The sequence below is a fragment of the Nelusetta ayraudi genome, unplaced genomic scaffold (assembly GCF_046127955.1).
Source record: "Nelusetta ayraudi isolate G7.1 ecotype Tasmania unplaced genomic scaffold, CSIRO-AGI_Nayr_v1 ptg000015l, whole genome shotgun sequence".
Classification (NCBI taxonomy): domain Eukaryota; kingdom Metazoa; phylum Chordata; class Actinopteri; order Tetraodontiformes; family Monacanthidae; genus Nelusetta; species Nelusetta ayraudi.
The window spans coordinates 1024355-1037755 of NW_027466065.1; the positions used below are offsets into that span (position 1 = coordinate 1024355).

Genomic DNA, 13401 nt, shown 5'->3' on the forward strand with positions numbered 1-13401 from the left:
CAAGTCAGACTTGAGTGCACTTGTGATGAATTTTGCTCTGCTGTGTCATCCAGGCTGAGAAGATGGTGCTCGCTGTGGAGGACTGTGTGCAGTTCAGGGAAGAGGTACAAACTACTCTGGATGATCTCGTACAGGGACAAAAAGAAGCTCAGGCGGAGGTCACAAAAATACTGGACTGCCCAACGCACAGAGAAGCACAACAACTCCTTTTGATCCACCAGGTGCTGTGGGAAACCCTCCACATTTTTTTTTTTTTGCTGTCAAAGTTTGCTCCGAAAGATCTCATTGTTTTATTTTTGTTTCTTTTGGCCTGTAGCAACTGTCAAAGCGGTTGAAGCTCAAGAGAAAGGATGTCCAGCAGCTGATAACACGAGGCCAGCAGCTCCAAGCTGAGGAGGGCCTGGGAGATACACTGCAGCAGGACCTGCAGACTTTGGAGAACACAATCAGCAAAATGGAGCAGAACATGGACTCACAGGAGCAAAGTCTTGAGGTGAGGTGATGCGCACAGCACTCGGGAAGGTTCTCACAGAATTTGAGCTCCTGACACCATCTGTGTCACCCAAAGTTCATTGTGAGCTAATGCTTGCCTTGATGCTCAGGTCACACTGGCTGCCTGGCAGGAGTTTGAGAGTCAACAGGAGGCAGCACTGAAATTTATTAACAAGGCACGCTCAACAATGGACAGAGACCTAAATTTCAGCAGCCCAGAGAGCCTGGCGGTGGAACTGGACCAGGCCAGAGTGAGTAGAGTCTGTCACTGCATAATCATCTGTGGGCACGCTGTGAGCATCATTGAAGTCATCAGTGTTTTTCTTTTTTCTCTTTTTTCCAACTAGGTGTTGCTGAAGCAGTGTGAAGCAGAGGTCTCACATATGAACACTTTACTAAAGAGAGCCACAGAAATCCAGCTCGGGCCAAAGAACAAGACTTTGCTTCTGCAACAAGCTCGATCACTGAGTGAGCAAGTGGACAAGGTGGAGGCTGGACTAAAGAAAGAGTAAGATAATGAGTTTATTTGTGTAATTTTTAGAAGAAAAAACACTTAGGGTGGATTCTTTTAAACAGTTGCCTAGTTGCTTCGACAATTCATGATTTACTTGTTTTTCGCAGTGTAAAATGTCTGGAGGAAATGAGAAATCAGTGGGATCAGTTTGGAATCGCATATGAGACATTTTCCGTTTGGATATCTGACAAGGAAAAGCAGCTGGAAGTATTAAAATCCTCCGCTTTGCCTCTTGAGCAGCAGATCAGCACAGTGAAGGTACAGTGTTGCCGTCCAATGCACTGCCATTCATTTCTCAGTGTTTTGAACAACCTTAATGGCCACTCTGCTCTGACTCAAATGCTGCGTTGTGCATCACCATCTTGTGCATCACCACCTTGTGCATCCAGGCTGTTGCTGCAGAGCTTTGCGAGCGGGCAGAGGTTCCTTCGCAGCTGGAGGTCGGTTCCCAGAATCTGGTCCAGTTTGTATCGTCAGGGGAGGCAGCTCGCATCAAGGCCCGTCTGACCCAGATCGGCAGGTATTGGGAGGAGTTAAAGGAGAGCATCCAGCAGCTGGATGGGCAGCTCGAGGAAAGCTCCTCTCACCTCCAGAAATTCAAATTGAGCCTCGAGGAGGTAAATGGGCCTACTGACATCCTAACGTTGCCACCGCCATACAGGAACTATAAATATGGAGCTTGTCTTGACCTTCTTTCCCTGACAGGTGCAAACATCTCTCCGTGAGCTTCAAACAAAAATGGAACAGCCTATTAAAACCTGCACCTCCTCGCCCGAGACCTTCAAAGCCCTTCAAACACACATGGTGCGTTCCCCTAACGTGATTTTGTATTTGTATCTAGTACGTCCAGACAAGTGTCATGTACAGTGTGTGTGATCGTCCTGTGACTCTGTCCTTCAGGATGCCTGTCAGCAACTAGAGAAGCTGAAGGGAGCCATGCTGTCGCTGTCGGCTGGAACCCGAAGGCTCAGTGACAAGGAGCAGGCAGAGCGCACCGTGACAGAGCTGAGCAGCATCTATGACAACAGCTTACAGGAGGCAAAAGACAAACAGAGCTCTTTAGAAAACCTCCTTTGTCTTTGGCAAAAGTACGACTCCTCAACTAATGCATTTACAAGTCAGATGTAGAATGAATGAATGAATAATACAGTTACAACTGTGTGTACTTTTGTAATTACTTCATGTAAATGTGCTTCAGGTACGAGAAACAAAGCTCAAACTTTGCCTCCTGCTTGGAGAGGGCCGAATCTGCATCGAAACCAGACAGTCAACACTTGTCTGCTGATAAAGTCAAGTTGCACACTGAGATACAAGACATGCAGGTTTGTTTGCTTGCAATCCCATGCATCCATTTTGCCCCTGTATGGGACGTTGTGAACCCACAAATTGTGACAAATAGGTAACATTCTCACAGACAAAACAACAACAACAACAAAGCATGTCTTCCCTCGCAGGCTTTACACTCTGAGGTCCAGTCACTGGAGCCCGCTCTGGCCGCACTGTCTTCTTTGGTCATGTCCTTGTGTCCGACCGCACCAGAAGAGAGAGTGAGGCAGCTGAAAGAAGATCTGGAGAACCTGCTGACAAGATTAAATGTTCAAAATAAAATCATCCCACAAAGGTAATATAATGTGCGCCATTTGCACCCAAGCATGCTGTGTCTGAACACAAGAATGTAAAAATCAGTGAAAGTTGGCCCTATCCTGTTTTTTGTTTAACAGGATCACAGAGCTTCAGAGTCACGTCTCCCTGGTGGAGCAGTTTGACCAGGCTCTGATCACATTCTCCCAGTGCAGTGAGAACACGCTTTCTAACTTGCACTCAGCCTCTCAAGTCAATGTTAACAACCTGCAGGCCTCCATGGCACAAGTTAAGGTGAGAAGCAGGACGCTAGTGCACTTTGATGAACTTACAGATGGACAACAACACATGATTCTCTGTGAATTGCCTTTGACAGGAGGTCCAGGTGGCCTTGCAGAAGCAGTCTGGTGTGAGACAGAGCCTGGAGCAGCAAACTGAGAAGCTCTGTCAGTTCTGCGAGTCTGGCGACGCGCAGCTCCTCCGCAGCAGAGCGGAGAGCTGTCTGCAGCCTTACCTGGAGGCTCGGCAAATAGCTGAGCTCCAGATAGAGTGCTTCGAAAGACTCGAGGTTTTCCTGCAGACACGCAGCGTGGCCGCGGGGGTGCTGCGAGGTCTGAAGCAGACTGTGGAAAGTGCCGGGAGTTGGGATCGAGGAAAAGTCGAGGAGCTGCAGCAAGAGCTGGCAACCATCGTGCCGGATATTAGCCAGCTGGAGACGCTGGCAGTGAATCTGGACAGCAGTCTCTGCAAGAGCCATCTCCACATTGGCGCCGACGAGGGATCCCGCAAGTCATGTCGCATGATGTCAGATTCCCTCAGTGCAGAGATGGATGCACTGAGGAACCTGCTCGGCACTAAGCAGAGTGAAGCCGAGGCCCTGGGGGCGCTGTGGACTTCCTTCAGACAGCGAAAAGAGCAGCTCCTCAAAGCTGTGGAGGACATTGAAGAAAAAGCTGACCACCAGAGCTTCAAAGAGGCCAGCATGCATGCATTGCAGCAGAGGTAAAACACTCTTTGTCAGGCCGGGACTCAAGGCAGGACTCAGACGCATAGATCTGAGAGATAGCAGACTTTATTGGATACACCAATGACCTCTTAACAGAGTGGCAAATTAATAGGCTATGAAATTTTTTGTTCCAGGATAAGGTTCTTTAATCAGATGGAGGATGAGCTACAGTCACACCAACATGAGGAGCAGTGGCTGAGGGATAAGGGCAACCAGCTGGCCCAGAGAGATGCTGAGTTGGCTGGGGAGGTCCTGAGGGAGATCAGTCTGCTGGAAACCACGTGGGGCGATACCAAACGGGTCATTGCTGAGAGGTACTGAATAAAATCGAGGAAGTCTAGGGGCCTGCATTAGGAAATATTGCTTGTGCAGATGGTGGAAACATTAATATTATTGTGACACTTACACTGGTGTAATGTGATTCCATATTGTTGTTCTCTGATTGATGTGTTTCTATTTTTTTGTAGACAAGAGCAGTGCAGTGTCCTGAATGATCTCATGAGACAATTTCAAACACTGAAAACCTCCATAAGCGGCGTCTTAGAAAGCACCGAACCTCTGGTTGATATCAGCTCTGTTTTAAAAGACCATGAGGAAACCAGACGGTCACTCACCAAGGTCAGACCAAAGTCCTTCTCCCCCCTATGTCTTTTTTTTTTAATAGGCTCAAATGAGTTCTGCCGCAAATCATCTCTCATTAAACGGTGTCTTGATTTGATTTTCAGCATGAAGTCGTGAAGATAGAGATGGCCAGCAAGCAGCATGAACTGGACCAGTTTTCTTGTAAAGGAAAACAACTGGTGTCTGAATTAAAGAAGATCCCTGACTGTGACACTGACACGATTAAAAAGGACATAGATGGACTTGTTGATCAGTGGCTGGATGTAAGTGGGACATGAGTAGATGCTGTGGTCGGTTTTACCCGATTGGATCAAACCGAGTGAATGTTTTTCTGACTGGTGATGCAATCTTTTTGTCAGGTGTCTGAGAGGATAGATGAGAACATTGATCTTCTGAACCAGAGTTTGACGCTCTGGGAAGACGTGCGAAGAATCAACGAGGACATTGAGAGTTGGACGAGCAGCAGTGTGATTGAGTTAAATGAGATCCTGAATCATCTCAATGATAGTCAGAAAGTGTCAGAAAGGCTCTCCGCATCACAGGTACGATTTCTAATTCCATGATATAATCAGTTGATAAATATTTGTTTTGCAAATTTTGTTAGAACTTGAATAAATCTTTTATTTTTCTTTGTATGCATCCACAGCTGGAAATGGATGAAAAATCGCAGAAACTCGAAACCCTGCAAATCAAAATATCAGAGCTGAAGAAGTGCAGTAATATTCCGGAGACCCCGGCTAAATTACAGGTACTGGAGATGACATCCTCTTTGACCCCTTTGGTTGCTCTTAATGGTAATACGTAGCTGCTGTCATTCATGCAAGTTTTTTTTTCCACATTCACCAGGTCTTGGAGAATGATCTCCACAAAAAGATCAGCGCAGTTCAGAAGCTGCATGAGCAGGCCAGGGGATACCTCATGGACTTCACCTTCCAGAGGAAACAGCTGGAAGACTACATCTCGCAGATGTCTGCGTGGCTAAAAAGTATGGAGGATTCTCTAGATTCTTCCCCCACTGGATCAGATCCCGAGGAAATCTGCAGAGTGAAGGTAGAGGCTTAAACAATATCAGTCCAACAGGTCTAACCACTAATTACCAGTCTGTGGGTTGTTGATTGTTGGTTGATGTCAAAGGAATAAATGAAGCGGCGGTGACTAACAGACTAATCGAGGCTGTTGAAATGTTTCACAGGATCTCCAGAAAGATCTTCAGAATCAGCAGGGCAGCATCGACTCCACCCGGGAGGGTCTCAACACATTGTGCAGAAAATACCCCTCGGAGGAACTGGCCAGTTTGGGCTCGTCCCTCACCGACCTCATCAAGACATACGAGTCTGTGAACCAGCTTGCTGCCAGGACGCTGACGTCGCTGCAAACTTGTTTGCAGCAGCAGTTCAATGGTGAGGACAAACTGATGCAGACATCTGACACGCTGCATGCCCTCATTATTGTAACACCTCTAAACCACTCTGTATCTCGTGCCTCCTCAAGACTTAGTCCAGGAGTTCCATCACTGGCTGTCAGAGCAGAGGGAGATCGTGAAAGAATGCTCGGATAGATCTGGAGACACTCAGATTGTGGAACGCAAACTGCAGAAACTAAAGGTGGAACTGATGACATCACTGGTGCCAAGTTCAAAGGTAACTACAGATATTTTATTCAGAAACGTTGCCGTTTCTTTCAGGGGGCCATGGACCGTGTGGAGGAGGGCGAGGTGCGTCTTACTCAGGTCTGTGAGGAAGGAGAGAAGCTCCTGCTTCATCTTCCCAAAGCCAGCGCTGGGCAGGTCCAGCAGCACCTGTCCTCCATCCAGCAGGACTGGGACAGCTTCGTGGAGCAGTGCAGGCAGAACCAACAGATTCTGGAGGACAGTGCATCTCTCATGAAAGGGTAAGAGACCTGTAAAATAAGAAAAAAAAGATTGGGTAGGCTGGCCGATTCCAAACATTTCATGTTAAATTACGTGTAGGTTTGAGGGCCGCCTAAAGAAGCTCAGGTGGTGGTTGGAGCACATGGAGAAGAGGATGACCACAGATCTGCTGGAAGCCAAACAGCGTGGCCCTGAAAAGGCTGCGCTGGAGCAAGTGGAGGAATACCAGCAGGAGGTCTTCAAAGAAAGGTTTGTCTTTAAAACATGTTTGACGAAGGTCTCTTCCCAAGAATCCCTTCCTTTTTTTTCGTATTTCAGTCACAAACATTCAGAAGGTGTTCAATTCCTCACTCAGGGACTCTTTCGAGCGTCTCTGCCAGGAGGGTCAGGCACTCAACGAAGGCGGCCGTGGTGACGGCAGCGAGACAAGGGTGTCGGCTCAGCTGCAGTCGCAGCACCAGGCGCTGCTGAGGCGGGTCAGGGAGCGGCTGCACAGCTGCCAGCTCACGCTACAGGAGCAGCAGGCCTTTGAAGACACGCTGCAGACGACCTGGACGTGGCTGAATGGAGTCCAGGAGCGCCTGGCGTCGCTCAACAGCACGCTTGGCAACAAAGAGACTCTGGAGAAGAGACTCGGTCTGGTGCAGGTCAGCTCAACAAAAACTCTTGGAATTTGGACCCAGTTAAATGATGTCACAGTCTTTAAATGGTCCAGTGTGTAATGTTGTATGTTGGCTTGATTTATGATTTATGATTTTTATATTGGTAAACACTGAACTTTCAAATTGTTGGTTACCTTTTTCTCCCCCAGGACATCCTGTTGATGAAGGGTGAAGGCGAGGTGAAGCTCAACATGACGGTAGGAAAAGGGGAACAGATGCTCAAGCACAACAGCGTGGAAGGACAGGAAATTATCTGCACACAGCTCCAGAGCCTTAAAGACGCGTGGGCCAACATGTTGATGACTTCTATGAGCTGCCACAGGTGGGTCTCCCCGTCCAGAGTCGGTCCTAACGAATGGCAGGAAGCACCCTTTTAGTTTCTGACAGAGTTGCTTTGATGGTCCGCAGCCGCCTGGAGTGGACGGTGGCTCAGTGGAGCAGCTTCCTGGAGAGCAAAGGCCAAGTGCAACAGTGGATGGAGTCGGTGGAGCAGGAGCTGGGGACGACGCTGCCCCAGCAGCCAGGCCTGAAGGAGAAGTCGGCCCTGCTGGAACGCCTCAGGGCCATCCAAGCTGATGTGGATGCTCACGCGGCGGCGCTGTCGCGTCTGGCAGACAAGGCGATGGAGATGCACGACAAAACTGGCGACCAGACCTTCGGGCCGGATTCAAGGGCGGAACTCAACGCACATTTTGCCGATATCTCTGCTGTCGTGAAGGTGACCTGTTTCTCCCTAAATGGGTTTACCCATGCAGACTCACTATTAAAATAATCTAACTGGTGATTTCATTTATTTCTTTTTCTAAAAGGGCAAAGTGCAGTCCATGCAAAACATTGTGTCGGAACACGAGCAGTACCTGGACTCGCTGAGAGACTTCAATGACTGGCTGATTTCAGCAAAGGAGGAGCTCCAGCGCTGGTCAGACTTGTCTGGAGACTCTATCGCCATCAAGAGAAAACTCCAGAAGGTCCAGGTGAGCAGCTGCATCTGTCCCACCTGTCACACAAAGACATTGGGACATACTGTTTTCAACTGATCTTGATACCTTTTTACAGGAGTTGCTCGACTCAAAGCAGCGCGGCCGAGAGCGCCTGAGCCGAGTCCAGAGGTGCGGCGCCGTAGCTCGAGATCACACCGGCTCAGGAGGCTATGAGGCAATGGAGCGAGAGGAGGCCGCCCTGGTGTCGGCGTGGGAGCAGTGGGAGCGTTCAGCTCTGCAGACACGAGCCAGTCTGGAGACCACCCTCTCCCAGATAGTAAGCTCTGAGCAGGAGTTCAGCAGCCGCTCGGTGCAGCTGGAGCAGGACCTGGGTGCCTTCACTCATCAGTTACAGGAGTGCCGCCTGCAGTTGTTGCAGGCGGAGGGCAAAAACGACGGGGAGGAGGCCGTCAAAGGCTGGCAGCTGGCGAAGGTGAGACTTATCTTATTTCCTACAGTAGTTTTGAATCAAGCAGCCGCCTACGCCTGTTAATCAGTGGTTGGGTCTTTCTTTTCCAACAAGGACACGTTGGAGGATCTGGTCAAAGCTGAACCAACATCTGAGAGTCTTAAGACTCAACTCAATGATCTTTGCCGGTTCTCCAAAGACATGTCTGCCCAATCAGACAGAGTGTCTGCCCTCATGAAAGAATACAACAGGTCAGAGACTTTTGAGAAAGATTTGTTAGACTACCTAGTTTTTCCTTTTTTCTTGGTTCCTTAAGAAATGGATTAAAACGTTTTATAGTTTTTATATATTTTATTTATATATTTTATTTATATATTTTTATAAAAGTTTTATGACATCTTGGTTGATTTGGTTTCTAGTCTGAGTCTCCAAGCGTCGAGAGAGTGCCAAAGCAAAGTGAAGCTTCTCGAGCAGGCTTTCCGCTTGGCCTTCAGAGAGTTCCAGCAGTGGCTGGTCAACGCCAGGATCAACACTGCCAAGTGTTTTGACGTACCTCAAAATCTCAGCGAGGCATCATCCAGCTTAGTGAAGATACAGGTACAGCACACAGATCAAGGCAGACTTGCCATCGTCAAATTTCCATATATTGAGCAACATTTTTTTACTCTCTCACTCAGGAGTTCCTCAGTGACAGAGATCAAGGTCAGACCAAGCTCAACGCCGTGGTCGCGAGTGGCGAGCTGGTTTCCGTCGTGGCGGCGAAAGACAGAGTCGAGGCGGTTCGGACAAAAATGAGCACTGCCCGAGAGGACTGGAAGAACCTCATGTCCAACCTGCACAGCAGAGAAGCGGGTCTGCAGGTGAGCAGTGAGCGACATCAAAGTCTCACACTCGCTTTTCGCCCGTCGACTTGTTCACAGTCTTGTTGTGTGTTCCAGAACCTTTTGACTCAGATGAAAGATTTCGAGGCCAATGCTGAGCCGCTTCAGGAGTGCCTGAACGTCACGGAGCTGGCGGTGCAAGAGAGCAGCACCAGACTCCATGATCTCACAGCCAAGAAGATGGAGCTGAACAAGCTGCAGGTAAATAAGATAGATATGTAAACAAAAAAAGAAAATGGCTTGATGCTCATCAATCATTATGTCCAAGTGCAGCCATCACTCAGTGCCTCTGAGACAACGTCACTCTTCTTAGTTATTTGCAGCCTCACCTATCTAACTCCTCCAGTGTTTCTTTTATGACTTTTTTCTGAAACCTTTGCAAACCGCCATGTGCTTCATATTTCTAGCATGGTTTCTCTTGTCGTCTTTGCTGCTCTTACATGTCCCCTCAACTGTGACCTAGGATAATTTATGTAATTGATATAAATATATATATTTTTCGCAAGCTTTAACAAGTGTTGAAATTAATAGTGAACATACTGTATAGCGAAGGACCTCCATTGCACGGCAAAATCTCGTCATTCAAAACATCGGCTATTTGCTTTTCTTTTTCCACACTGCCATCTCTAACGCCTCGGCCTGTGTCTTAATGAATGTACGTAATGTCTCCTTCACTGTGAGTCTCTGTGTGTGTGTGTGTCAGGCTTGCATGCCTCTCCGTTAACCTGCTTGTGCTCTTCCAGTCTGTGCTTGAGGAGTTAGCCTCTCTCGAGATTCAGCTGAGCAGGCTGAAAGAGAAGGCCCAGCTGCTGTGGGATGAACATGCGGCCGGCAAGGGTTTTGTGCACCGCGTCTCGCAGCTCTCTGCTCAGTACCTAGCTTTAACCAACCTGACCAAGGTACAGTCGTCTGTGCGGGTACTGACTGGGGCTTTACTGTGGGGATAGAGCTGGAGAGGTGACAGTGGCACTAGACTGGATTCAGCACTGACTTGATGTTGTTTCACAGATGACAAACAGTAAAGGCACTAACACTACACTTTCTAATTAACCAGTTTTTGTTTTTATAATTTAACTTGTACATGTTATAATTGCAAATTCTGTTTTTCTTAATGTCCTTTGTATTAAATATTTATAAGCCATCAAAAAAATGCATGTGCATTTAGAGTAATTCATTGACTTACTAATTAAGAATCTATAAGTTGCTGTCATCATGAATTTGGATTTTTCTTACATTTTTTTTTATTCTGGGTGTGCAGGAAAAGGCATCACGTATTGACCGAATTGTCACAGAGCACCAGCTCTTCTCGCAAGGCTTAAAAGAGCTGCAGAACTGGGTTGCTGACACGAGCCACATGCTGCAGACCTACTGTGCTCCCACTGCTGACAAAAATGTTCTCGATAGCCGGATGATCAAGCTGGAGGTATGAAAGGTTCCGCTATATTTAGCCACGCCAGTTGGCCATTTACTGTCCAATTTTGAGAGTCACTCATGCATATGTGGTGTTTGTTGCGCCAGGCTTTGCTGACAGCTCGGCAGGAGAAAGAGATCCAGCTTAAGATGCTTATCACGAGAGGAGAGTCGGTTCAGAGGAACACCTCAGCTGAGGGAGTGCCTGCAGTGCAGAAGCAAATACAGGAACTTAAAGATTCCTGGGACGCTCTGCTCTCCGCCTCAATTCAGTGTAAAAGGTCAGTGTGTGATGACAGAAATGTTGCTGTGAATGAGATAAAACAAAGAACACAGTGGCATGCACGGCACGGCTGACTGCAGTTGCTGCTGCTTTTGCTGCTGCTCTGCACTATTCTCAGCAACATCTGTCTACTTTCTCAAATCAACAGTCAGCTGGAAGGGTCCCTGTCTCAGTGGACCAGTTACCAGGAGGACTCGCGCCAGTTTGTCGCCTGGATGGAACATGTCGAGGACAGTCTCGACCCCACGGACAAGCAGTACCCCGAGATGCGCGACAAGACGGCTAATCTGAGCAAAGCCAAGGTATCGGGATTATTCTCAATCGGACTGCGTGCCTTCAAATTGTAGCGATGATTTTGTGCGTGTGCCGTGCAGCAGCGTGAGTGACGCGTCTGTCTCTTTCAGCTGCTCCATGAAGAAGTGCTGAGTCACAGCACCCTGCTGGAAACCATCACTGCAAAAAGTGCCAGTATCTCCGAGAACTTTGTCACCCAGCTGGAGCTCCAGGACTTACAGGAGCGCTACAACGCAATCAAAGACAATGCCCTGGTAATGGGCCATTTGTCCGACTGTGAATCTTTTTTTAAAATCTATTTCGAGTAAATGCTTTTTTCGAAAGAGAAGTGCAGAAGAAACAAATTTCAAAAAAATAATAGTGACCATTGCCATTCCAATAAACTTCATTTGGCATATTTTAATTGCAAAATGATGCAAAATACGATTATCCGGGCATGACAGCCAGAACAATCACAGTGCTAAAAGCTCTGTATAAATGAAAAAGTAAAAGACATACAGAAAATAGCATTTCACAAGAGATATTTCTAGCACTTTCTAATCACTTACTGTCTCTGTTTGATCAGAGGGCTGTGGGAAAAGCTGAGGGCCTAGTGAAGGCCCACCAGGAGTATCAGCGCGGTCTGCATGCATTTGAGGACTGGCTGGAACAGGAACAAGAGAAACTTGGCTGCTACACCCAACTGGAGGGCGATGTTGATATGCTGGAGGAGACTCTGCAAAAGCTGCAGGTATCAGAAAATACTCTGAGCAGAATTGCTGATGCATATATTTGGTAACGTTATGACAATTTAGCCGCGTAACCGGCAGCTCCCACCTGTTTGTCTTATGGGACGTCTGTCTGTCTGCCTGCCTGCCTGCTCACAGGAGCTGCAGCTGCACTGCACAGAGGGCCAGGCTCTGCTCAACACCGTGCAGCTCTCCCGAGAGGTGGTCCTCCCACTGGGCGTGCCTCAGATCGAAGACCGAGCGCTGGAGAACCTGCAGCAGGAGTGGAGGCTGTACCAGGCCAGACTGGCCGACACCCGCTCTCAGCTCAACAGTGCCCTGGCCAAGCTGCGGCAGATGGAGCAGAAGTTTCAGCGTCTCGACAGCTGGCTCAAAGGCATGGAAACCAAAGCACAACTACGAAGCCACCGGCGCTCCGACCGAGCCACCAAAGACGCCCAGTTGCAGCTCATAAAGGTCAGGTCGTTTAGCATGATTTTTTTTTCTTAAACAATGCCACACAAACACCCACTGTCAATTGCAGCTTTAATTCATGTTTTGATTTCTTTGATATATATGAACACACACATGTTGTGGTAATTTTATGGGCATTTTATATTTAACCTAATCCAGATACATTATAATGTGTTGTAATGTAGTTATTGATGTCCAAGTGTGTGTGTGTGTGTGTGTGTGTGTGTGTATGTGTGTGTATGTGTGTGTATGTGTGTGTATGTGTGTGTGTGTGTGTGTGTGTGTGTGTGTGTGTAATCAGAGCTGGCAGGAGGAGGTGCTGGTTTACCAAGAGGAGATGGAGGGCCTCAGTCTCTTGGCTCAGCAGGTTCTCGACGAGACTCACATCAGCAGCCAGATCAGCAACAGAGCCACCAAGATCACAGCTCGCTACCATGTCCTGCTCCTGCACCTACTGGTGAACTCTATTTAAGTGCACATACACATAACCCCTGTAAATAATCTGAATTTTCACACCTAAGGAATGTTTCTTCCAACTAAATTAATTCTTTGCCACATGCCTACTGATGCAGGAGACAATCAAACAGCTACAGGAAGAAGTGTCATGTATCGAGGAGGCACAGACTGTCCTTGGCTCCTTCTCAGACTGGCTCTGCTCAGCTCAGCATAACTTTGTCTCTGTGGCGATCCCAGTTGACGCGGTGGACCGTTTGGCTATGGAGAGAAAGATGAAGAAACTCGAGGTACACATGCTGACATAAAAAAATATTCATTTCTTGTAAAAAACGGTGCTTGGAGTCACCAAAAATGAGATGCTTCGATAACACCAAGTGTGTGCACTTCTCAGGCGCTTCAAACAGACATGGAGCAGGGTCACACCTACCTGAAGACTGTGCGGGAGAAAACAGAAAAAGCTTTGGCCTTCCTAGAGGAACCTGAAGCTGAGCAGTTGAAGGTGGACGTGGACGGCCGTCTTGTTCAACTGCAACGACTGATGGAAGATCTGCGTGCTCAACACAGCTCCCTGGAGAAGTGCATCTCTCTCTCCAAAGACTTTATGGATAAATACAAGGCCCAGTGCCAGTGGCTGATGGAGACCAAGAATCTTTTAGCATCCAGCGTTGAGCCTAAAGCTGAACTCTACCAAAAGAAGGCCCAGTTGGCAAAGTATAAGGTAACATAACACAGCAGTTTCTCCTTCTGTTTCTGTCTGCGTA

The 13401-nt window shown here is 47.8% G+C and overlaps 1 protein-coding gene across 5 annotated transcripts in view; it reads left to right on the top strand.

Annotated features, from left to right (window-relative positions):
- Positions 1 to 13401, top strand: part of syne1b (spectrin repeat containing, nuclear envelope 1b) — a 65782-nt gene that overhangs the window by 20990 nt on the left and 31391 nt on the right. For all 5 annotated transcript variants that reach the window (XM_076023236.1, XM_076023233.1, XM_076023234.1 and 2 more), the window contains 41 exons: positions 54 to 221; positions 317 to 493; positions 603 to 743; positions 840 to 1000; positions 1114 to 1264; positions 1396 to 1623; positions 1712 to 1810; positions 1907 to 2094; positions 2205 to 2328; positions 2461 to 2627; positions 2728 to 2881; positions 2964 to 3589; positions 3728 to 3907; positions 4061 to 4211; positions 4319 to 4477; positions 4574 to 4756; positions 4861 to 4962; positions 5061 to 5264; positions 5407 to 5614; positions 5706 to 5818; positions 5899 to 6104; positions 6184 to 6333; positions 6440 to 6731; positions 6896 to 7068; positions 7155 to 7464; positions 7556 to 7720; positions 7803 to 8159; positions 8250 to 8386; positions 8555 to 8732; positions 8813 to 8995; positions 9074 to 9217; positions 9760 to 9915; positions 10275 to 10439; positions 10535 to 10707; positions 10858 to 11011; positions 11114 to 11257; positions 11569 to 11733; positions 11870 to 12187; positions 12486 to 12641; positions 12757 to 12927; positions 13032 to 13358. In XM_076023236.1, the coding sequence (XP_075879351.1) occupies positions 54 to 221; positions 317 to 493; positions 603 to 743; positions 840 to 1000; positions 1114 to 1264; positions 1396 to 1623; positions 1712 to 1810; positions 1907 to 2094; positions 2205 to 2328; positions 2461 to 2627; positions 2728 to 2881; positions 2964 to 3589; positions 3728 to 3907; positions 4061 to 4211; positions 4319 to 4477; positions 4574 to 4756; positions 4861 to 4962; positions 5061 to 5264; positions 5407 to 5614; positions 5706 to 5818; positions 5899 to 6104; positions 6184 to 6333; positions 6440 to 6731; positions 6896 to 7068; positions 7155 to 7464; positions 7556 to 7720; positions 7803 to 8159; positions 8250 to 8386; positions 8555 to 8732; positions 8813 to 8995; positions 9074 to 9217; positions 9760 to 9915; positions 10275 to 10439; positions 10535 to 10707; positions 10858 to 11011; positions 11114 to 11257; positions 11569 to 11733; positions 11870 to 12187; positions 12486 to 12641; positions 12757 to 12927; positions 13032 to 13358 (7908 nt within the window). The remainder of the gene's footprint in view (positions 1 to 53; positions 222 to 316; positions 494 to 602; positions 744 to 839; positions 1001 to 1113; positions 1265 to 1395; positions 1624 to 1711; positions 1811 to 1906; positions 2095 to 2204; positions 2329 to 2460; positions 2628 to 2727; positions 2882 to 2963; positions 3590 to 3727; positions 3908 to 4060; positions 4212 to 4318; positions 4478 to 4573; positions 4757 to 4860; positions 4963 to 5060; positions 5265 to 5406; positions 5615 to 5705; positions 5819 to 5898; positions 6105 to 6183; positions 6334 to 6439; positions 6732 to 6895; positions 7069 to 7154; positions 7465 to 7555; positions 7721 to 7802; positions 8160 to 8249; positions 8387 to 8554; positions 8733 to 8812; positions 8996 to 9073; positions 9218 to 9759; positions 9916 to 10274; positions 10440 to 10534; positions 10708 to 10857; positions 11012 to 11113; positions 11258 to 11568; positions 11734 to 11869; positions 12188 to 12485; positions 12642 to 12756; positions 12928 to 13031; positions 13359 to 13401) is intronic.